Source organism: Phalacrocorax carbo, chromosome 6 (assembly GCF_963921805.1).
Source record: "Phalacrocorax carbo chromosome 6, bPhaCar2.1, whole genome shotgun sequence".
NCBI classification, from domain to species: Eukaryota; Metazoa; Chordata; class Aves; order Suliformes; family Phalacrocoracidae; genus Phalacrocorax; species Phalacrocorax carbo.
In genome coordinates, this window is record NC_087518.1 from 4,802,626 (window position 1) to 4,827,448 (window position 24,823).

Here is a 24,823-nt window from a genome sequence, read left to right on the forward strand (position 1 = left end):
TCTATTAAATATCTGGAATATTTCAGCACAGCTACTTTTACCTTTAAAATACCGTGTCTGGGGCCCACGCTGCAATGCAGCCTTGAACTCCTCCTCCTCCTTGCCACCACGACAGCGGGGGCATCGCCGCTTCTCCTGCTGAAACCCTCGGGGCTCCACACACAGCCAGGGCTTCGGCTGCCGCGGTCCGGCTGAGGACCTGGCGTGGGGCACAGGTATAAGAGCTGGCGAGCCGTGGCCTGGCCGGGCCGTGGCAGCGCTCCCCGCTCAGGGAGGAAAACCATCTGGATTCCACAGTTCACAACTGGGGCAGGCATTCCAGGCCAGCCAGGCTCCCACTGACTTTCACTTTGTTTTCTTTAAACCAGACTGAGTTGCTGTCAGCTTTCCTGCGACTTTCTCCCGCTTTAATTTATGTCCCATGCAAACTCCGCAAACATTTTCCAGTGGAATAAGCCAGGGACAGAGTTTCTCCCCTGCAGCTTTTGGGGAAAACTGATGACGCTATGCAGAGAGGTTCGGGTTATTTCTAGTCCGAACTTTTTTTACTTTCTGATTTAAAAAAAAAATAAATTAATTAATTTTCAGGTTTTATTTGGGCTAAAACTATTGTTACCAAGCAACAAAGAAGGATAAAATCAGAAGCTTTTTGAAATTACTGCTACATTTTTCAGATCTCAGTTAGGCTTATGGTATTAGACATAGCTCAAGAGGAAATTAGCAGAACATATATAATCTTTGGCTCATTGGTATATTAAATGCCAGGGTGCAAACTATCCTGGCTGTATAGTGTAGCACACATCTGTGTCCACATGCATTTCATTTTCTGATGTGAGCAAAGTTCTCCAAGAATTGACTAAGTTACTTCTGCAGATCAATTCCATCCAGTGTCTTACTATTTTTAAAAGGAACGTCCTTAAATATCCCTGTAATTCTAGCTTTTCTCTAGCATTAGTAGCTTGGGAAATGGGCGACAGCTTTCTGTGACTCGAGTGGCCACAGCAGTACGGCATACATACTTGTCTCAGATTAAAAAAGGAAAAAAAAAAAGCCACAAGAATATTTTAATGCAGTAAAGTGTGACGAAGCCAACATAAAATGTAATAAACTTCCATGCACCATTTGATGTTCTTTGCAACTGTATGACCTATCTCAGTGTTTACCTACTGCCTGTGTTTCTGAAAGGGAAAATTTCTGAGCATAGTGACTTTGTCCACTTCAATATAACCAGGTTCCACTTAACAGAAAATTGATTTTTACTCAACCATGTAACTGACTCCTTTTAAGATAAACTGCATGGTGCGATGGATGTGTGCGCTATCACGGGCACTCTTGATCCTGGTAGTAGTGCTTCCAGCAAGGAATATGCTGTAAAAGCACGATACTTGTGTATGTTCCCTCGGTGGATATAGCCCTGCTACAACTTCATCTAAAGGTAGATTGTGTGACTAAAGCAAATAATACAATCAATTGTTTCTAAATACCCAGAACACAATCACGAGCAGACCTCATCATTACCGAGCCCTTGCAAGTGGATGTGACCCTTGTGGCTGTTCCCCTTCTGACACAGCAGCGGGTATAAACTGTTTTCTTGGACACCCTGAAGAGAAACCAGGGTGTGCCCATTCTTTTCTGTGCACTGCAGTCTAGTGTCACGATTTGAGTGAGGTGGCCAGAGACTTCCACCAGCAGACGAGGAACAGAATTCTTCCAGGGAACCCTGAGATGGGCAGGACACTGATTTTTCAGTTTCTGGGGTTTTTTTCTGCTTACAAATAGGGTTAAATAACAAAATTTCAGTGTTTCCAGAGGGGAAAAAAAATCATGAAAATATGTTTTGGTTTCAGATGTTATGTTTTAGGTTTTGTGTTTTAAAAATTCTGAATTTTCTAAACTGTCAAAAGAATTTCTCATAAGAACAATCAATCTTGTCCTCAAATTTAGTTTTAAAATGTCTAAATATTTTATTGGGAAAATTACATTACTGAAACATTCTTTTTTCCTCCCTCAGATGGAAGTGTATCAACTTCATTTTGGCTGAAACACCACCATTTCCAATACGAGAGAGGGATGTCTTCTGGAGATAAATCAGTGTGTCAAGTCAGTCAGGTTCACGGTTTAACCCATAAGCACGAACCTGTGTTATCCCAGACACCTTCAGAGTAACTCTTGACTCCAAAAAAGTTTCAAATTACTGAAAAAGACTTGAAAGGATTAAAAAATGTTATTTCAAGGGAGATTTTTAAGCATCAGACAGGGAATTTAAAAAAAATGACTGGAAAATCAAATTAGTCTTTTATGCTATCTGTAATCATCATGGTCACCAAACACCAGCTCACAAACTTGTTACCGGGCTCAGCTGAAGGCACTGTTTGAAAGATCAGGCTCACGTCCAACCACAATTGTCTGTCTTTCTTTTAAGTAAATAAAACAACTTCCACAATATGTTTAAAGATAAACACCCGGATCTTCTTTCCACGCAATTTAAAACTCAGTTAAGCTCTGGAGGATTTTACAACAAATCAGATTTAAACATTATGAAAACGTGGCAAGTAGGACTCTGGGGATTCCTTTAAAATTCTGCAATGAATAAGATACATAATGTAAGGTTTTGTAATTCCCAAGTGAAGGTTTATGAGTTCAGTTGCAAGGTCTGTAGGATGTAATAATGTATAGTAGACTAAATGATACAGTGAAAAAATACACAGATTTGCAGCACATAATTCATTCTACGTGTGATTGAAAAACACCTTAAGAAACCCACAAAATCTTTTTTAAAAAATGGCTTGAGCGCCAGAAATGTTTGTGTTCCTTCTAACCAAATCAGTTGATGTAATAATAGATGGAAAATTACTTTGCCTTAGAAGATTTTGCCACTCCAACCAAATCACTTATTTGGACAATGATACAACATTCAACTCGCTTATAAATAACCCCCTACCACGCTGCGAACAGTTCAGGAAGGAATACATGTCTATTTACACAAAGCTTGTATGCGACCACCGGACAAGATAACCAGAACCCACGCGGTTTCTAAGTGTGTTGCAAACCACAGGATATCTCCACGAGCGCGCTCAGAAGTAGCAATTAGGTGGACTGTTACCTTTGATAAATGACAACGCATTTGTTTCCTTCGGCGAAAGAAGGACCTGACCCGCGTTACGAACACCTCAGCACAGCTGGTGCGTCCCTCAGCAACCACAAGCAGGGCTGGCTGAAAAGGATTTCTTGGAAAAGTTTTAATGAGAAGATTCTACTGAATTACTTAAGAGATGTCTATCATGGCTCGCTATCCAGTTCTATGAACAAAATTGCTTCTGAGTCCAAATGAAAATACTCTATTTGTCACATAAAATTCTTATTTTATCTAGTATAAAGACAAGACATATTGTGCAAAGTCCTGCCCTGCTTAGGCCTTATGCTAAAAGCCCTAGGATTTCACGAGTAGAACGGTTCCTTGAGTCTTTGGTGGCAAGCATTACACCGGACTAACCACTTGCAGACTTCTGATTCTGAAATAACATAATCTGTGCACTGTGAACTGTTCTAACTTACTTTTCCTTATCCTCCTACCTGCCTCCCGCTTTTCAGCCCACCTAAAATACATCAGCTAAGGGCAACCCCCATCAAACTAAAGCTATTGTTTCCCAGCAGCTGTATTTATTTCCATTAAAAAAATTAGGCATACAGGTTTTTCCCTTAGGGCAAGTCTAGCCAGTTAATTATTAAGTAACTAAATTGCTTAACTAGTGGGAGGAACTCTGACCCATCACCAGTCGCCGTTCGGTTTCCAATGTATTCATGGTTAACAAGCAGTGAGCAGATACGGCCACCTGCTACCTGCGGGGGCAAGTGGCTCATTTCCAAAGCGATGCAGAGGATGGGGCTGTGCTGCAGCACACCTGGTCCCCGTCCTACTGCCTTCTGCTAAGAAGCCAGCAGGATCTGCAATGCTCTGCAGCCTGTTCTCTGCCCCCCGAAGGTGAGAGTCTGCCTGGCAGCAGCAGGAACTCCTCTACCGCTTCTGGAGAAGCCCTGGCACTGAAACCTCCCAGTGTTGTGGCAGCAGCATAAATGATAGTAAAGCTGTACTGCTGCAGGCAAGGAAAGCAGAGCTACGTGGGGATGCAGGTCCTTCGCACGGGTGGTTCGGACTTCTGCGGATTTTGTAAGATGCCTGCTGAGGTTGGGATAGAAGCCTATTCTGGGCAAGGAAGGCCTTGTTGTTTATACAAGGATGCCAAACAGCTCCCCAAGGAAGGATCTAAATGTAAACTCATTTATGTGAAATGTGAAAACTAACTGTGAACTCACATAGTTGCCATTGCCCTGTGGCAGTACAGAACAGTTCGTCTTCTTATTTAGGCATCCCAATGTCATCTGCAACCTGGATTTTTTTCTCATCTGTATGTTCACAATGAATAAATTAAAAAGTCAAAACATGCAAACAGCAAACTAAGCTGGACTAAATCAGCCTTGAACAAGAAATGCGCAGTGACTGCTGCAGAATACATTGTGCTTCTTAAAGCCCAGGGACATTCAAATATTGCCAGCAGCACAAAAAGGTGTTTCTTTCCTTGGCTTGTGCACGGCAGGAGACAAATGAACTTTGACATCTCATTTCAGCTCATCGCAGAACAAAGGCAACAAAGGTGCTCCGTACGCCGGCACGGGTTATTCATGCAACAACTACTTAGTCTAGCGAGGACAAGGGCACCCCTCTCTATGAACCCTAAGTCTGGTTATATAAAGTCTGATGTTTTCTTTCATAAGGCTGCTGTTACCAGAGACTAGTTTATTCTTGCTAGGATTAAGTAGATAGCAAGAATAACACGCTGCATTGAATGTTACCAGCCAATTAAAGCGGATCATGGCCTGATACTGATAATAGAGATTCTACAGAATATTATTCAGATTCCCAGACAATAAATCTTAGAAGCAATGTCTGGGATATTTTTCCAGTCCAATAGTATCTCTCAAACATTTACACAACGGTATATTTATACAGTTATATTTGGAGCAATGGTCTCTCTAGATGGATTTAAGGAACTCAGAAGTTGAGCCTTGAAGTCTGTCTCATTGTGGTTCCTCTCTAATTAATCAGTACTGAAAACAAATATGAAAATCACAAAAAAAAAAAGACCGAAAACCCCCCCTGCAAAAACAGAGTATAAATCGGTACTAGTCATTTCTGAAGTCAACAGTAATTCTTCATAACAATTTTGTATGAGTCTATAGACACTACTTACAGCCAGGGATTCACCCTTTTTAATTACTGCGTTACAGTTACAACAGTTTGTAATGTTTCACTCTCTATTTATTAACTCTGTTTTCTTCTGCCTCTTACGTGTTATTGTTTTACGAGCACATACTTGTTATAGCATGAACTTTTCTTACAACTTCTATGCATATAGTCTTACTAATACATAAACATTTCTATGCATTACTGTTACCCAGAATGACCATCCAAGTCCTGTTCTAGAGGTATAGGATGCACCTAAGGTGTAAGAGATTAAATCAACCTCCACGTTCCCTCATGTGCTGTTGCTCAAAATAGCAGTGGCAGTTTTTAGTGCTGATTCCTGAAACTGGGTGTTTCGGAGCGTAGGTTGCAGGGGGTACCAAGAAAAGCGCTGTTTACGCTGCCATTTCTGCCTTTAACGGTTTTTGTCTGCTTGGTCTACATTTTCTCAATAAGGTTTAGGGATAACGTTGATGAATGGCTAAAGTACAAGACTAGACATGAGCAATTTTGGGCTTACCTGACTGTTTCACTCAACAACCATACAATTCTAGAAAAGTCATTTTAATCACTTGCGCAAAAAGCTGCTTTCCAGTTAAAAGCTGGGCATTGAAGTCGAAATCTGTGAGGGCTGACATCCAACATCTGCTGCTCATTTTAAAAATAGATTATAATAATTATGCTTTTCTGTATTTTTCATTATTTTGAATTTCTTAGAAGAAAATATGAAATATTTTCCTATGAAATATGAAACTAATATATCTTAAATTTTCAAACATCCCTCTGTTATAATTTTGACTAGACCTGTCAGTTGTAGAAGGACCTGGTGAGGCTGAAAAGAAAAACCTGTCATGCCTTGTCTTTTGGTGTGTTCTGGGCCATTGATGTATTTTCCAATACAATATTTTTTTAATCCTAAAAATGACTTAAGAAAAATCTTGCTATTCAAGGTTATAGAAAAAATTCTGACTTATTTGCCTTGCTTTTTATCCAAGTGCAAGTTCAATACCGTATATGCTGCATAGGCTGAAGCTGACTCATGTTCTAAGCAGACATCTATGTTGTTGAATGAATGAAACACCTGTTTGGTTTTTGCAAGGGAAAGGTTTTCACAAATTGTGTAACTCTGCTAGTGAAGAGGGTCTTATTTTGAGGACAGATAAAGTGGAGATATTGGAGGCTGGGAGCGAAGTTAAATGGCACAGCAAGTCGAGCACTCCACCTGAACCAATGACAGGACAAACCCAGAGGCAACAATAAAGTGTCTGACAAGGAGCTCGATTTTATCAGTGGGCTCCCAGGTAAAAGAAACACTCCAAATAGCCATGAAAGCATTTCCGTAATACAGGTCTTAGAGTATGATGAAATTCTTCCTAATACATAATTTGGATTTTAGAAATGTCCCATATTCTGGATGTTTTAACGGATAAAGAGGTAGTAGGGGATTCTTCTCAGAAACAGCTAGCAGACACTTGAATAAGCAATAACATCAGTGTATTTATGCCTATATGACTCAGCCCCAATGTAAACTGAACTTCCCATCACACTCCTCAGAATACCCATAACCGCGGTAACTTGTTACAGTCAAAAACAGCAGCAGAGGAAGTACAGCGAAAGAGGGTCAAGAGCAGCAGCCTCTTTCCGCCAGTAAGAGTAGCAAAAGCTTTCATTTGCTAAATCTTGGTCAGAGTCAATAACGTTTCCTTTGTTTATGTCTTCATCATATAAAACAAACCTCATGAGTCCTAATATGTGCCTTCTGCATAGCGAGAGCAAGAACATATTGCTGTATTTATACGCATTTCCATTGAAAATCTGCAATGAGTATCAATGCATCAGATTTCCCTTCCCCTGCTCCCCTCAGAATTGCTGAAAATGAGCTGGAAAATAGACAGTTCACTAGTTATCTGAAGAGAAACCTGCCACCCTGCTAACTTTGGTGGTAGATGATTGCTTGAGCACAGCTGTCTGACATTGAGCACTGATGTATCCAGGCCTTTGGAAATCATGAATGAATTTCAGTTGGGTTCACATAAAGCAACTTTTACTGCACTGTGTGATCGAGTACTAGTATGTATTTGTCTAGAAATCCAACACAGAGCTTAATAATGTAAGTCTAATGTAGAATTTACTAGGGGCTTAAAATGTTCCTAATGGAGAACACAGTGAATACACGAGATATTGTGATGACTTTAACTCTCATAGTTCAAATGTCTTATGAAAAGTGGCCGTTCAGCACATACCAGAGTGCTGAATGCTCTGCCCATAGATGACTTGATTTAGTTTCACATCTGTGTAGTCCAAATCTAAGCAACATTTTTGAGTGAAGTAGAAGCATTGTAGCAGGAAGAGCTCATTGTATCTGGTAAGAGACAGTTCCTTTCAAGGTCGCATTACGACCATATTGAGATCTACCTGGAACATTGTTATGGCATCCACTAGCTCTATAAAAATGGTACATGTTGATTTCTACTAATTACATTCACAAAAAACATGGATTTGAAAAGCCTGCAAAACTTTCTAGAAATGTTTGTCCACAAAAGACGGTGAGCTTTGCAAATTGCACAGTGGGTTTTGCCTGCCCTGCTAAAGCAATGGTGCCTTACTGAGATTTTATCAGTCTAATTAGAGGCCTGATTCTGCAATCTTGTGCTTCCTAAAGCCATAGGTTTCAAATAAACAGGTGATGAGCTTCGTGACTGCAACGCTACAATTCAGGATTGGACCCATAATGAAACAATTAGCATTAAACAAACAGCACAAAACTTGTGTTTATTAGGTCTCGTCAGTCTTTCTTTGGGTCGTGTTGTTTAGAAACAACTTACAGGGAAGAAAAGAGAAAAGAACCATTGGTGAAGTGAACCCAAACTGTTTCACGAGACAGGTAAGATTTGCATGACTGTACAACCATGTAACCTGAATTCCTCATGCTGCAGACAGCTGGCATAGATAGCTCTTCTTCAGCCCACAGGTACATTGAAAAGTAATTCAGGGATAATATTCTACATAACATTTGAACAGATTAAGAGCCTGATCCAAAGCCTATCGATGTCAGTGGAAAACCAAAGTGTCACATGCTATGTATTTTGAGTAGTCTGAACTGTAACACTAGAAGTACCTTATTACCTTTGGAGAAGCCACAGTCAACGCCAAAAGACCAGAAGAAACCAAATCCTTAAGAAGCACTCTGGAGCAGCAATTTTTGGTGAAGAGGAACACTGAGCACTTATTTTCTTCTGAAAATCAGAGCAGTCATTTTATTCCTATGTGGAAACACAACCTCCACACTATGTTTAATGTCACAAAAATGCTACATGGGGGAAGTATTAGATCAATGCTAAAAAACAGCTGGGAAGGACCAGAGGAAACATTGCACAAGATCTGCAAGCACTTTGTGGAATATTTAGTTGGCACTTTTCTGGAGTGTTTGCGAGCATTTTGTGATATTTCTGAAGGCAAGCTGGGAAAATGCTATGGGAAAATAACAGTCAAGTAGTAGAGCCATATGAAAAAAATCAACAACAAATAATAGTGAAAGAACCTAATTTATCCCCCAGATAAAACAATGCTAAAGCAGAATTACACTGGTGTGTAACAGTATTCCATGCTAGGAAAGCACAAGGCGAAGTAGTGCGTTATTTCTGTAATCAGTTCCCTTCATTAGTACTCCCACCAAGTCGCTAGCTTCCCGCAGCAGACGAGAGAGGCATCAATGTGTCCACACATTTCAAGAAATCTGCCGGTCTCCTACCTTCCTCCCTCTTGCCCTATCATTACCTTAATTCAGCTTTTGTGAATTTTCAAGAATGCGTGCACTGTTCTGATGGAAACAGCTTGCATTCTGTTGTGCAGAACTGAGCAGCACTTAAGCAACTTATATTCACTAGAGTTGTAGTTCTCTCCTCAGAACTTATCACTTCACATTTATTTTAAGTAGAATTATACACCCCTCTCTCCTCGTCCTGCCCCATGTGGGACAGTCTTTCCAACTGAAGGCGAGAAGCCGCTTCCCCGACCCAGCACCCGCCTCCACTTCACTATTTTAAAGTTCTCTCCATAGGGTCACTGCTTTCAAAGGGGTGCAGACCATAACTCACAGCTCCTCTGCTCTACTTTTTCCCAGGTCACTTTGATGTCGCCCTCCTGCGCAGAAACCCCAGTGTTTGAGAGCAGACAGTCTTTGTCCTCGTGACAGACTTGACTCCGGAGACCAAGAACTTCTGCAAAATGCCACCAACAGCGTGCAGACACAGTTTGAGCATTAACATTTACCAGCCAAGGCCCCAGAAGGGTGTATATTCCAGTAAGAAGCCAACCCCTTGAGCAATATAAAAGGCCTGCCAAGGACAGCCAAGTAAAACCAGATGCCGTGGGTTGGAAAGATACAGAATGGTAGTCACACTGGTAGGCAGTGTGAGATGAGAAAATAAGGAGAGGACAAGGCAATGAGTGGCGAAATGACAGAATAAATGACAGAAGAGCACCAGGGAGAGAACTGACATGGGCAGTGTGAAAAAGCATACGGCAGGCAGGCTGTATAGGGAAGGCCAGGAAAGCAGGCGCCAGTGCAAAAAAAAAAAAAGAGAAAAATAGAGTTTAGACATATATACCCAAATTACTGCTAGCTGTAATACTCTTGCCTACATCACAGGTAATTTAGCAGTTGGGATCTGTTAGACGAGAATAAATGATCTCCAAATGTTTGGAAAAATATGAAAGTATGAATCATAGTATTTGACTATATAAAACAAATAAACCTATGGCCTTACCGTTATTACCTACAGTGTTACCCTTGCTTTTGCCATTGGCCTGAATGGTGCCGTCCTGTTTCAATCCATTTGTCTTCAGTAAATTCCTGATAATTGCATATGTGCTAACTTTACACAGTAGAGGTCAATACCGTACTTTTATATGATAACTGAGGCCAATACTAAGGGGGTGGCAAATGTACAACTCAAACAAATTTCAGCAACTTGAAAGAGCTTTGCATGCCTTCTGAAATAATTCCTTACACCAGTTCAGTACACTAACCTTTGCCTTTAGAATAGCTATAGTCAGATAAATCATTTAACTTTACCATCAAGGCTGTTACCTTTGGCTTTTTCCATTATTTTCTATCTTGTTATTCAATGACTTAAATCAGTCACTAGAGCCTACTTCATAAGGCTTCAATAATCTATAAAACAACCATTTATACCATGATTTTTTCATTACTTTTCACCAGCAGGCCCAGTTTTCTTTACAAACTTTACTGAGCTTTCTCTGCACTGGGGGGGGGGGGGATCAATTTCCACAGTGGCTAATGAAAAAAGTATTGGAAGGCATAAAGCTATTGCAGAAGAAAAACCACATCTTTAGGTAATACCTGCCTTCAGAACCAAATAAATCAGTCTTCAGAGACTGGGCTAAGGGGACAGGCTTTGGAACTTGAGTTACTTGGGGCTGTAGCAGCACACATCCACTCTGACTGCACGTAGCCAGAAACACAGTGCAGAGCAACCGGTGTCTTACATAAACATGTCTCGGAGTCTGCTCTTCCCACAGTGTCCCGTAGCTAGAGTTCTGATGATCAAACAACAGACTGGGTAGGAAAAGGACCTCCCACACCCAATATACATCTGTTTAAGTCGCACATGTCAAGAAGGTCCCCGCAGTAAATTTCTGAATACACAGATGCTGGGTGCAGTCACAGTCGCAGCTCAAAAATGGTACGAGGGTTTTGCATTGGCCTTAAGTGCCATAGGTGAAGTCTCCGTGACTTTACGGCACAAGATCCTTTTACAAAGAGCAGTTATTTTAACTGGAGTATGGAAAAATCTTGTTGTAGTCTTTACAAATGCTGTCTAATGGAAAATGAATTAGCAGACCATGAAGAGTAGGTATGGGAGCAATCTCATAATGTCCTCGTTGTTATAAAGCAATGTACAAACATACCGTGTAAGCCATTATATTGAAAACAATCATCTTCCTAAAATAGCCTGCAGCAGCAAACAGCTACAGAAGGGGATTTGTTACCAACCATACAACACTCTGCACTAGTTACTGGTTAGATCTTCTCCTGATGCTTAGCAGGATTCTCTGCTTTGCAGTTTGGGAGAAAGCCTTGACCCTAAGTAAATTGCCAAGCTCTCAGCCTCCTAGTTTAGCTACACGGTGAAAAATATGAGCTGCAGTGAAGGAGAAGGGAGAAAAAAAGCACTACCTGTGGAACTGCTATTTAAACTGTTTCCAAAATATTATTCCCATTGCAATGTCAATGGAAGTTTTCACAGCGAGGTATAAAACTGGAGCAATTCAGATTAATTGTGGATACAGCCATGTCAACACATTTTTTGGAAAAACTAGGAATGTGAAAGTAAAAGAATTCTTCCCCACCTCCAAAATCTTTCCCTGGAGGAAGGCTTGGTCCAAAGGAGCCACGCGTGTGCCATCAGAGAGCGGCAAGTTTAGATGACAGACCTCAGCTCTGCTTCTGATGCATGGCTGGGCAGGCTGCCGACGGCTGTTAGTTTTCTTGCCCTACTTCAGGCCCTGCAAGTGTCTCTACTCCTTTACTCATACACTAGGTTTGGGAACAAACTGCGTAGGATACTAACTGCTAAAACGACGAAAAACAAGCGAGAAAGAGTGACCTTAAATAGCGGAAATCATGACCTTGTGGGCGTCCCTGAAACTCTTTAACCCAGATACAAATACAGATCTCTGAGGACGCAAACACGTCACAGCTCCTGCACGGGACCAGCTTTGTTCTCCATAGGAGCCTCCTCACCTCCTAGAGCGCGTCAGCCGCTCCCACCGGAGCCTCCATTTGTCTCCTATTTTCTCTATGGTCCTCACAATGTTTCTTAGGACAGAAGTCTCCATCCCCATCTCCATCCCCCTCATTATCAAAGCTGTCAAGCCTACTCATGGATGTACGCCCTGCGGAGGGAAAATTAGCTGTGTGCTGAACGGGGAGCGCAGTCCTCGCTTCAGACATGACTTACCTGGACATCCACACTGGTCCTCTGCTCCAAACCAGCCTCTCTTCCCTGAAACCTGAAGTTTCAGCCTCGTAAGTAAGTCTTCCTAGAAACCCAAACAAATAAGACTCAGTCTCTTACATGCTCTTGGTGACTTTTTCTTTATATTATTAGACTGGACTGAAAAAAATGCAGACCATTTTTATTGCAATGTCTTTGGAAATTGTCCTTGTTTTGATTTCAGCTAAAATATGGCATTAGCTATACTATTATCATTACATTATTGATTTTTCAGAAAACACATTTTCCGTATATTTTTATGCAGCATCCTGATTAACAAAACATTTTGTTCTTCAAAACAAGTTATTTCAGAAATAAAAAAATGTAATTATCTATTTCAATACAATTTTAAGAAAAAAAATCGTACAGAAAACATTTAGAAATTTTAAAGAATTGTCAACGTTTTCTCATAATGATCTGTTTCTAACTTTACAGTGACAATAAGTTTGACATTTCAAGGAGTCTTCAGAAAATTCTGGTTTTATTTTTTCAGTCAGATCTAGTATTATTATTAAAAATTGTTTTGCCGAGAGGCTCACATTCTGTCACTAACAAATGAAGCAGAGACTCCCAAAATAACAAAATACTACTTTTCTTCATTTTGGAACCTTTGTCAAAGTTCAGAAAAGATCTTCGAAACACCAACTATACTTCTAAACTAAATGTCTAAAACGTTAATGTAATTTCAGGGCACACTTAATATTGCAAAATCATAAGGAAAAAAAAATGAAGAATCTGGAAGTTGCCTAGATCAAGACACCTGAAAAACAAAAATAAGGCTAAAACTGAAACAGTTATGACAGCTACACAAAATGTTTCCATGACAGCAATGAATATCAATATTTAACAACGTAATTTGAATAGATCTGGTGCAGCACCTTGTGCAGTAGGACCTCCCTCAAGTTCCATGGTGTTCCAAGAACAAATACAGATTTTAAAAGTTCCTGACACTCCATGTTGTTGCACAATTCGAAGGTTACAAAAACCAGCCACAGTGGAGAGGCCTTGGGGGTCTCTGAACCTACTGAGCCATGACTCCTAAAAATTTTAGAACTCCCAAAGGACTTTGCTCATGCAAAGAGGAAGAGTCTTCTTACCTTCAAGTCAAGTGTGGGTTTTTTACAAACAGAAATAAAAAAAAAAAACTCCTTGTGTTTAAGAAAAGTACCTCCTGTCTCTTAACAGCAAAACGTGTTTGTTTGATAGCTAGGATGTACCTTCCTTCTCGTCTAAACTGAGCAATTGGTCTCCAGAATCCCCACCATTCCCGCCACTTGCACCATTTTGAATTAAGAGTAAATGTTGACGCATATCAATGACAAAAACAATGGCTTGAGCCAATGTAAACTTCTTAACATATGACTTATTAATCCATGGGCTGCCTATTTCAACGTGGACTAAATTCTTAAGATTTTTGATCATTAATAGCAATTAATACAGTGACGCAGCTAGACATGTGTAGGTATTGCACATTTGACTACAAGTGATATAAATGTTACATTTTTGGCTCTAAATTAGACATTTTAGGTCTGACTTCCTTTTCTCAAGTACTACAGTTAATATCTTCCAATTCCCACCAGCCAAATTTAGCTCAATCTCAGGGCTATGTTTTGTGAGGGTACGTACTTCCATATGAAACAAGAAAATACGTGCTTCACATTCCTGAAGGTTATTTTTTCTTTAACACAATTTGGGCTTCATACTCCTGGAAAGTGAAGATTCACATCTGCAGGGGCGTTCTTGCTTCCCCTGTGATTCTCCCAACATGGAATCATCTCCAGGTGAAAAATCATCTGGGGATATGTCACATTTTCAAAATCTTAATTTGCACCAAGAGGTTTCCCCACTGGCTTAGCACATCCCTGGCAAGAACGCCACCAATTTAAGTTTCCTGAAATATAAACATCATTTTTTGGATGGGATCTCTAGCTATATGCACACTTCTATTTTTCTGATGTGGGAATTTTCCTACAGACATCTTTAGTTTCCATCATACCTATAATCAGTGATCTTTCAAACTCACCATTTCTCCAAAATGTCGCTACCATGTTATTGCACATCTCTGCATAGGCTGGGATAAACAGTCACAACGCACCAAGCAGAACACTGATGTAAAATCCTCCCTTATGAAATCTTTTAACAGTTGGAGTACAGAACTTCTCTGAGCTCTCTTTCAGCTCCCAGACAGAGGAATGAAGAGCGCACATACTGAAAAGCGGTTCTCAACTCTTCCCATCAAAGTCCAGACCACAGAAAGATGTTTTCTACCTGCATGCCCAGTCTGATGCTTACCCTAGCCTGATCATACAAAGTTTGTTTTTAAAAGGATTAAAGGTATTTTTATTAGAGCATTTAAAAATCACATACATTAATTCTTATTAATTTTCTAAAAGTGCACACGACTTTTTTCAAGCGGCACATTCCACACACTCACCATATTTGTTTCTTTTCACCAGGCAAATTTTGTCACATCCCTGCTTTAACTTCACAAAGGCCTGTTACACCTCTCTGCCCATGGCTTCAGTATACCCCAACCCCCTTCCCTACAAGGAATAAAGAAGCAACTCTTTGAAATCTGCGCTTACTATTTCTAAGTACTGGAACCTCCTTTTTTAAAGCTTATGTTTTAAAGCAATATAAATTCCACAGAAAATCTAAGAGCTCCAAAATTAAAAGGCTTGCTTAAGCCACCACCATTTTCTGAAATACCTTGACTGCCAGGAAGAAAAAAAAGAAAAAGGCCAAAAGCTCAATTAGGATCAAATTAAAGGTCATCAAGCCCAGAATCCTGCCTCTAAGAGCAATCAGCTGGGGATACTCATCTTGCACAGGTAAGGGCACGGTCTGTTTGCAATGATTCTCTCCTAGCTTCTGGCAGTTAGTAATTTAAAAACTTCTAGAGACAGAGGTCAGCAGCAACAGCTGGACTTACCATCCAGAGATGCTCTCTGCCCTCCCTGAACCCCTGCATAGTTGTGGTCTCTACAACAACCTGCTGTAGCACTCATCAGGCAAAATAGCATTCTCCTCACCTTTTTTTCTTGTCTCTCTTGGGGCTTCCCTGACCCAGAACTAAAGAATTTTTTGCTTAACAGCCTGGGCCTTCCATAAGGCTTCTGGTTTTGAACTAAGGCGTATGTTTTAAATGGGAATTTTTCTTTAGTTCATAAAAATGTAAACAGTGCTGTAAATACATAAGCAGGGCAACTGCTTACCTAAGAAATAGTGGATGATCACAAAAGCCTGCTTGTCAAATACACCTTGTGCAAGTATTAAGAACTGTTTATTTTGGAAACGGTACAAAAGCATCCTGAGATAAAGCAGTGTTGCTGATGTGGAAAAAATGGAACATTCCACATTATTCACAGCTGTTCTGCCGGTATGAAAAGTGAATTCATTTCCATTCCTGTTCTTGAAAACACAGCTACTTTTTCACATTTTAAGAGGAAAGGGTTGGACTTACAAAGACTTTTGGAAATGCTCCTATGTGACACACAGTCATGGATAAATACAGCTTCACCTCTTTTTTTCATGGGGCCAGACTATCAATTAAGGGCAATCCAAAGGCTCTCAGGTTTGACAACTAAATACAATCCCAAACACACCTACCCATGCAAAACGCCGCATGTGTGAGCACTATCTGACAGGTCGGCAACATCCACGAGCATGGAAAATGGGGAAAGATGCACAGCAATTTGTGTTGACCAAGCACTCCCTATTCTCTGAGACATGGACTGCCCCCTGTTATTACTGAATTCATCACACAAACTCCTGCAGAATATGCTTCTAAATTATGGCCTGCATTTTATGTCCCACCCATTACCACTGAGTTAATTACAGTCCGGATTTAAACATCATTAGTTACAGCATATAAGATGTGTGAAAGGGAATTAGACATATATAGTGTCAGTTCTCTCTCTCTAAATTGTTTAAATAAGGGAGGAAAAGACAAAGAAATTATATAGCACAGAATGTGGTGTCTACATCATGATTTGACACCTGCCTACGTTTCTGTATTGCTGAGGAAATTCAAAGGTGCAGCATTTGTGGCCGTGAGACTGGATACTGGGTGCTTTCTGGGATGTGGCCTCCACTAAAACTTGGAATCCTTGTGTGGTTTCAGACAAGCAGTGGCCACGTCTGGGCCTCAGCCTTGTACTCAAATCACAGACTTACTTATAAAAAGCAACTGCTCACAAAACCTGGCTCCAACGTTGAGTGAAGAATGGTTGAGGAAAAGCAGAATTTGGTTTCTAGCACTCAGCTAAAGACTTACTGAATTACAACGAGCACTTCTATTACCCCACGTTTCATTAGGTCCAGTCTTAAAACACGGCTAATCCTCCTTTACCACATAGAGAAGTGTTCATAATAAAATGAATAATATACAGCTTCAAGACTCTCAGATATTTTAGTGGTGAATTAATATAACTGTTCAGACAAAGAGCACGCAACGTGGCTGACTGATCAAATTTCCTAAAAAGCCCCAGAAGTAAGAGCATTAATTTATATTTGTCTCTATCCACATTAATATAGGAATGTGTTCTTATAGCCAAAATTATTCTGGACCTTGCCTCTGAATTATTCCTCTGAATTATTAACAAATAGAACAAACTTTACTATGACTTTAGTTATGCGAAGAGATGAGGAGAAGGAAGCCAGTATGAAACAGGCTCGGATGATGCCAATCTTTCAAGTATGTGCCTGAAAACCACTAGATTTCTGAGACGTGAAGTAGCTCTTAATCACCTCTGCGAAGATATGCATGGAACATCAAGAAAGGATGCTCACGTGCTATCTTTCACTTCTTGTTTAAATGTGTCTTCTGGAACAGACACATTCACTCTCATTCAGATTTTTGATGCAGCTTGTTCTGTGGCTAATATACAACTTAGTTCCAAGCATCCATTTTAATATTGTATCAGCCTTACACTTGTACATGTAAAACCCTGAAATCCTAGCTCAACTGCCAAGCCAGAGCCTAACCTCTTGCAAAATACTTAATATAAATGTCATATACACCATTATCACCACGAACTGTCTCTACAGTGGTTGATACGGACTATGCTCTAACGTTACAAGACTGACATTTTATTTGGTCTACATGCACCATATTAATGCAAACCTGCATTTCTACTGGTGGTAAAAATAAAGGATGGAGGCAAGTTTACTTGAATTTTAGTAATAGGATGTATGCAGATAGATCAAGAAAGAAGGTGTAAAGCACACATAGTACCCGAAAGGTCATAAAATGTTATAGAATACAGAATCTTTCAAACATATAACTCTGTACAGTGCTTCAGTGCTTGGCAATGAACAGAATATTGAGATCTTGACATTTTAGATACGTTTTAAACATACTGCACATGTTTTAAATACACTGAACATATTTTAAATACAACCAGGGCCACTGTGAGCTGCAGTTTCCAAAAGGCTCGAACTCATGAACTAAGTGCATGAGGAAGACCACGTTACATTGGACATGTCCTATGAACCTTAGGGGTTTTGTCAGAATCAAATAAGGCAGAAGAATGACACAGATGACTGCCACAGAGAGGGATTTGACTCCTTCTCTGCATTACCTAATGGTTTCTACTTTTTTAAAGGCAAACTGATGGAAGAAAAATCAGGTTTCCTGTGAAGATCTCATAATCAAGTGTAAAATTATGCCAGCCGTTATGAACAAAAGGCAAATGAAGACAAATCAGTACTTCCAAACAAACGGTATGTGCTTTTCTGTGAGACTGGAAACTTCACAGCAGCAGGAAAAAAAAAAAAAAACCCAGACTGAATGAAACCTGCTGCAAAAACCTGAGTTTTGCAGACCTTTGAGAGCAGGCATTGTGTCTGTGCTACACCCCGAAGTACAAACTGACATGCCCTCACCCTTCTTATGACAGGCTAGCAAAGCTAAATGACAGAGCCGTGATGGTTCAGGAATGGTCCCACCCCGGTACGCTACCGCTGATGATGAGAGACCTGTCTAAATAGAAGTGACCTTCCATAGCTGTGGCAATGTAATTTCGGCCCTGGTGGCAATGCACTGCAAACCAAACCTCTTTCCAGTTTAAAACCTCAGCCTTTGAAACTGACATTAAAGCCTCGCACGGAGAGACTGCTTTTTAAACATTTTTTTCAAGGGAGAACTGAAATGTAAGTGCCTCCAGAAGGGAAAACTCCATTTGTGCCTTCCCCCGTGGATAACGGCAGCAGGGGGAGGGGAACTTCAGCTCCCTGTCAGCACTCCAAACTGTCATCTAAATGCAAGACTGCAGTGGCCTTCAAAAGTTTTAATTTATAAATAAAGTATCTATTCCTACATAAATGTCACATTAAAGTATATCACAGAATTCAGCACACCATCTGCCTAGCCGTGACTCCCAATGAAAATGTTATTCAAGTTCTTGCCCGTATTTTCCATCCAAATATTTGTATAGTTTCAAATAGCCCAAGGAACCTGGTACTGACGTCATTCTCATTGAAATCAATAAAACCTCTGCCTCTGGCTTCAGCGGGAATGGCCTCAAGCATCCTGTGGTGACATCTTTGAAAGAGTAAACCAAAACTTCTACAGCTATCATCGACGGAAGTAACGTATTTCTATTTCTACTTACAACCATCCTGAGCGCATGAGGCCCTTTACAAACTCATGTAAAGAAGGTCATAAGGTGACGGTCACACGAGGCACTAAGTTACAGCAGTTATCTTAAAACAGCCTATTCAGAAATAGTTGCATTGATGGGTTCCCCCATCGGACGAGGTCTGATGCAGCAGCTACCGAAGTGAACACCAACGCTCAAGCCACTCATTTGTACTACATGCATCCCCAGACCACGTAATCTGAAGTTGTATTTCGGATAAAATGTCCACGGAAAAGAGCAGATGCCGTGACTAGTAACAGCTACCCGAGCTTTTGTGACAAACCGCCGAACAACGGCGTCCCACCGCGAAGCGCGGCGACGCTACAGGCGAGGCACGGAGAACCAGCAGAGCGCGCGGGTGGTGGTCGGCGGCTGGAGGGACGAAAGAGGTGCAGCATGGCGGCAAGAGAAACGGTGGCAGAGACTGGCGGGAAGAGGAATCCTGAGGAGGCAGAGGCGAGAAAGAGAAGGAAGGGGCAAAAGGCAGTGAGGCGCAAGAAGAAAGCGTGGGAATCACTACTATAGATTAAGTAGAATAATCAGAAAGTCAGTAATATACATGTATTAATTAAACTTTATTGCCATGGCCCTGGACTGCGCACGACCTTCAGATGGAGTTAACGGAAAACCTACGTGCACAATCTTATATTACACCTTTTTTTTTTTTTTAAAGGAACAAATCTGTAAAAAATTCCTAAGCTCGGTATATAACCCTAAACATGTGATGCACGCTTTCTTCAGTAGGGTGATGTATACAGCCAAAAGCCACCTTAAGCTTTATAGAACGTTAATAATTAGAATTAAATGAGTGCTGCAGATGGAATTAATCTCTAAAAAGCGAAAACCCTTCCTACTGAATACTCGCCTGAGAGCAAACTGGGAGCATAGTTGTGTAACCACGAGTCTGCGACCTTCCGGAGGTCGCTAACAGGCAAACAGTCATCCCAGGTTCAGAAAATCATTTTACCTTGATATAACAGGGATATACTCAAGATTATTTGAAACCGAAGTTTCTAGTTGAGCTTCTACTATGCCATAAAGCAAAACACATTAAAAGAACAACTGAGCCGGCACTCGGCTTTAACGCGTGTGAGAATCCTGCTCCCCAGCGAACAAAGCTTGTTCTCTTTTACTGCTTTTTTCAGTACTTGAATATCTGCCTTGTAAGAGGGGTTGGTTTTGCCTAACGCTGTGCCTGGCACTTCAGGTGCGGTCTGGCCAGCTTTTTGGAGCGTATTCCGGAGCGCTTTTAAATCATCTCCGGGCAGAGACAGGTATCAGCAGTGGCGACCTCCCTCACTCGCACCCAGGTGGCATTAACAGGCCGTGCAAAGGCAGGAAAAACGTATCCCTTGCCCGTACGGATACGAGCGGGCTGGTCTGGCGGCTCCTCTCACCGGCCGCGCCAGGATGCCTCACCGGAGGCCGGGCCGGTGGGTCCCCCGCCGAAGCCCGGGATCGCTCCGCTCCCCGGCCGGAGCCGCTCCCCCACGGGCCGCCCGTCCCGCTTCTGCCGCCTCTGCCTTAGACGGGGCGACAGCGGCTGCCCCCCCTCCGAGCCTGGTCCTACCCGCGCCCCACCGCTGGCCGGAGCGCCCCCCCCCCCCCGGCACACGCACACCCCACCCCCCCCGTTACCTGCCACCGCACGGGGGGACACGCACGGAGCCCACCCCCCTCCCTCACAAAGCCACCCCTGTCCCTCGCAGCGCCGCGGACCCGCGGGGACGGACCCTCCCGCAGCGTCCCGCGTGGGCGGGGCCGGGGTGGGGCCGGGGCGGGGCGGCGCGCGGCGGCGCTGTGCGCAGGCGGCGGCGGCGGGGAGAGCGGCGGGGCCGGCGGCGGCGGCGGGACGGGGCCGGCGGGGACCGGGACCGGGGACGGGGACAGCGGGGCCGGGGGCTGCCCGTGAGCGGCCGCTGCGCCTTCCTGGCACCGCCGCGGGCCGGGCTGGGCGCCGGAGCTCCCTCTCGGGCGGCGGGGTCAGCCATTTGATATCTATTTATTGGTGGTTTTTTTTTTGGCCGTCTCCGCACTTTGGTTCCTTCGGCTGGGCTTGCTTTAACTTTTTTTTTTCCCCCCCTCATTATTATTATTATTTATTTATTTTCCCCGCTTGTTTTTGGCGCGAGCGGAAGGAGGATGGGGTTCGAGCTGGATCGCTTCAACGGGGACGTGGACCCCGACTTCAAATGCAATCTGTGCAACAAAGTTTTGGAGGACCCGCTGACCACCCCCTGCGGGCACGTCTTCTGCGCGGGCTGCGTGCTGCCCTGGGTGGTGCAGCAGGGCAGCTGCCCCGTGAACTGCCAGCGCATCTCCACCAAGGAGCTCAACCACGTCCTGCCCCTCAAGAGCCTCATCCTCAAGCTGGACATCAAGTGCGACAACCACGCGCGGGGCTGCGAGGCGGTGGTGCCGCTCCAACACCTGGGCGAGCACGCCGAGACCTGCGACTTCTCCCCCGCCAAGTGCCGCAACCGCGGCTGCCGCCAGATCCTCAACCTCCGCGACGTGGAGGCGCACATGCGGGAGCGCTGCGAGGCCCGCCCCGCCGGCCTCTGCGACCAGGGCTGCGGCTTGATGCTGACCCACGGCGAGCGGCGGGCGGGCGGCCACGGCTGCCTCCGCGCCCTGCGGGCCCACGGAGCCGCGCTGCAGGCGCGCGCGGCGGCGCTCGAGAAGGCGCTGAAGAAGGAGGCGCTGCGCGCCGGCAAGCGGGAGCAGTCGCTGCTGTCGCGACTGGCGGCGGCGCAGCTCGAGCTGCAGGTGACGGCGCTGCGCTACCAGAAGCGCTTCACGCAGTACAGCGCCCGCCTCGACGCCCTGGCCCGCGCCCGCGCCGCCTCCCCCGGCAAGGTAACGCGGGGCGAGCGCGGGGGGGGGCGGTGGGGGTGTCCCACGGCGGCGTGCCCGCGAGGGGGAGCTCCCCCACTCGCGGCGAGAGAGAGCCGGGGTGGGCCCGTCCACCGGCGCCCCTCACGGCGCCGGGGAGGGCGGCCGGCGGCTTCCCGCCTGGGCGAGGGGAGGGGGCCCCCGGCCCTGCGTGTGTGTGGGGGGGGGCTCCCATCCGGCCCAGTGCCCTCCGCGGGGGCTGCCCCAGCCCTGCGTGGGCCGGGGACCACCGCGCTGCTGCCTGCGGGGATGGGGTGGGCACGCCGGGGCGAGTTGTCCTGAGGAGCCCACCCGGCCCCCCAGCTTTGGGTCTTGATCGCCGTAATGCACCCGCTTTCCCCGTATATCTATTTTCTGATGTCACCGTCATCATGTTGCTCTCTGGACCCAACAGGGCATCTGACACATCAGAATACCAAGGTCAGGGTATTATTTTTTTTTCTTGGTTCTCTCCCCGAAGAAACCTCTCAACAGCAAAACTGGAGTTTGCAGGGCTGGAAATACTATGAAACCACCACAAATTAACTCGGAGGAGTAACACAAAGCGGAGTGAGTTGGAAGAGGCTGTTGGGACCCAATGCTTTCCAAACCCTTAGCTCACCTAGTGTCCTGGAATATGGCTTCCGACAAAAATGCAGCCTTTAGGATTAACTATTACACAGCTCAGACACCCTGCCGGCTATTTCACGGGCTGAAGCCATCATCTTTGTAACATCCGTGTCCAAATACAAGACGTCTGCCGTGTACTTACATTTTCTTTTTCCAGAGTCACACAGGGTTCTTGAAAAGCTCGATTTAGGAGGAGAAAAATTAACTTGACCTCAGCCCCTCAGAATTAGACCATTTATAAAATGACCGGAATCAAAAGCCAGAGCTACAACAATCCCTAAGTTTTAATTGGAATGAGGCTCCCCAGGGAGGGAAGCCCTAGAAGCCAATTATCTTTTAAATGAAGACATTCAGAGTCCTCCCCATGACCTGGAATGTGTTACCACAGACACAGCAGTATTAAACTGTGCAAAACAGTCAGACAGATGTACTCGCACCTTTGGTAATGTTGAGGCTCTGAAAGCCGTGTAAAGGAAACAAAACTTCATGTTAGGGTGTCTCTTCCTTTCCTCCTTGTTTCCACACCCCCCCCCCCCCCTTTTTTTCCTTCTAGAAATCTGGGGCTAAATAACCCGCTGTGATTTGCTAAATCAGAACATAATATTTTAATACTAAATGTACTCTTGTAACTTCTGACAATACTGGGTGTGGTGCTGGTTAAAATCTTAGTAAACCCGTGAATCGGGGGTTCACATTCATGTCAGGATTCAGGATGGTTCTCGTCTCCTTTTCCTGCAGCCCCTGTGCCTTGCAGTGGCACGCTGCAGAGCTTTCTGCTCCCGCGGCTTAGCACGCAGCTGCCTCTGCTCCCTCTCGCACTGCTGCTGACAGGAAAGCCCTCCGTACGGTCCTGCTGTTGGAAATCATCGCACTGAATCTCTACCTCCTCGTCCCTGAGCCGATCCTTCACCCTCACGCTGCGGCTCCTTCATCGCTTCGTGGCTCATGTTGGTTTTGCATTATGGAGCGCTGTAAAGCGTCGTGAGCTGCCCTTAGAGCGAAAGGTGCTGCTTCAAGTAGTCGTAAATGTGCGTGGTACGGAGTTCCCAGCAATACTTGTAATCGAATTTCTGGATACAGCTGGCCGAGACGACTGTGCTCGTTTTCAGCCGTATTACAAAAGGCTGTTATACAGTTTTCTGAAGCAGCGCCTCATCTGAAGAAAGCTGGAAGGTGTCATGTCACCACAGACTTGTGGTCTAGCGGTCAATCAATTACATGTCTTTCACAGCATTTTGGGCAGCTTTCCAATACTAACAGCTTTAGTCCACCCAGCTCCCAACGAAGTACAATCAGGAAACTTGCATCTTTGTGTGCTAGAGAGTTTTTTAAAAGACCCATGGTAATCGCCTAGTGCAGGGGATGCTTTACCAATTTGGGGCTGTGGCGCGCTTCCAGGTTTTCACTCGGGGCTTATTTTCTCAGAGGCGCTTAGCCTAGGCTGTGCGGTGTGCGACGCGGCTCGCGACGCTCCGCAGGGCGTCCAGGCTTGCCAGAGGATTAGGTCCCTGAACACACGGATTATGCGTATGGTAGCACGGAATAGCTGATTGCAATTTCAGCAGCAATTGCGTATTCAAAGCGTGCAGTGCCTTTGCTGTCGTTATTTAGTTATGATCGTTATTCATATTTCGTGTATTTTGTTATAAGGTGTAATTGTTCGGTCTGTGTTAAAACACAAGTAGGCCTAGCGCTAACAGACTGGGTTCAAAGGTTAGATGTGGTGATTGCAAAACTTACTGTAGGACCTTCTGGCTCCTCAGCAGATGGAGAAAAAGGATCTTCTGACTTCCCAGCCTGATGGTTGCTTGTTACCACAGATGTAGAACCAACCTAGAATAAATCAGACAGTATGTCCTCTAGTCAAAACAGAAGAAATGCCCACTTACAGTTCTGTTTAAATGCTGAGTTAAAGGGGAGATGTGATGTTGAGGGACCGTAGGCCATTCACAAAGGACCCAAATTTGTGGTCTTTTGGCTGGGGCAAATGTTTTCAGCAGCTTTGGAGACCCAGGTCTGGGTTTGCCTTAGCACAGGCTTCCTTAGCGGTACGGGATGAATGCCATAGCTTTCCTGTGCTTCAATCTCCCATTTCTGAAGTGAGCCTTATAACACTGCCATAACTATATTGAGGGAAGACATACATAAAATATGTGTTTTCCACAGAAACTCGTGTAAATATCTCACAATTTTCTAAATCCCTTAAACAGACAGATGCCTTAAGCAACTCCAGTTGGGCTTTCCATATGTATTCTTTGCGACTGAGGGGGCAGTTTAATTATATTGTGTATTTACTGGGTGTCTGATCTGTGCTTATTCCGAAAGACAAATGCAAAGGGTTTTTCAGAGAGTGGCTATTTATTCCTTGGTGGGAAGAGGTGAGGCTTATTGATGACAAGCTTGAGGAGGGAGTG

The 24,823-nt window shown here is 43.9% G+C and overlaps 1 protein-coding gene and 1 long non-coding RNA gene across 2 annotated transcripts in view; one reads left to right on the forward strand and one right to left on the reverse strand.

Annotated features, from left to right (window-relative positions):
• LOC135313794 (uncharacterized) overlaps positions 1-20,629 on the reverse strand; it is a 217,291-nt gene extending 196,662 nt beyond the window's left edge. The window contains exons 1-2 of the long non-coding RNA XR_010373293.1: positions 20,544-20,629; positions 12,229-12,310 (exon numbers count right to left, since the gene is read on the reverse strand). This is a non-coding gene — a long non-coding RNA (uncharacterized LOC135313794). The remainder of the gene's footprint in view (positions 1-12,228; positions 12,311-20,543) is intronic.
• A 136-nt stretch (positions 20,630-20,765) lies between these two features.
• Positions 20,766-24,823, forward strand: part of PDZRN3 (PDZ domain containing ring finger 3) — a 148,215-nt gene continuing 144,157 nt past the window's right edge. Inside the window, exon 1 of the mRNA XM_064453451.1 lies at positions 20,766-21,764. Within this exon, the coding sequence (XP_064309521.1) occupies positions 21,048-21,764 (717 nt within the window). The 5' untranslated portion in view covers positions 20,766-21,047. The remainder of the gene's footprint in view (positions 21,765-24,823) is intronic.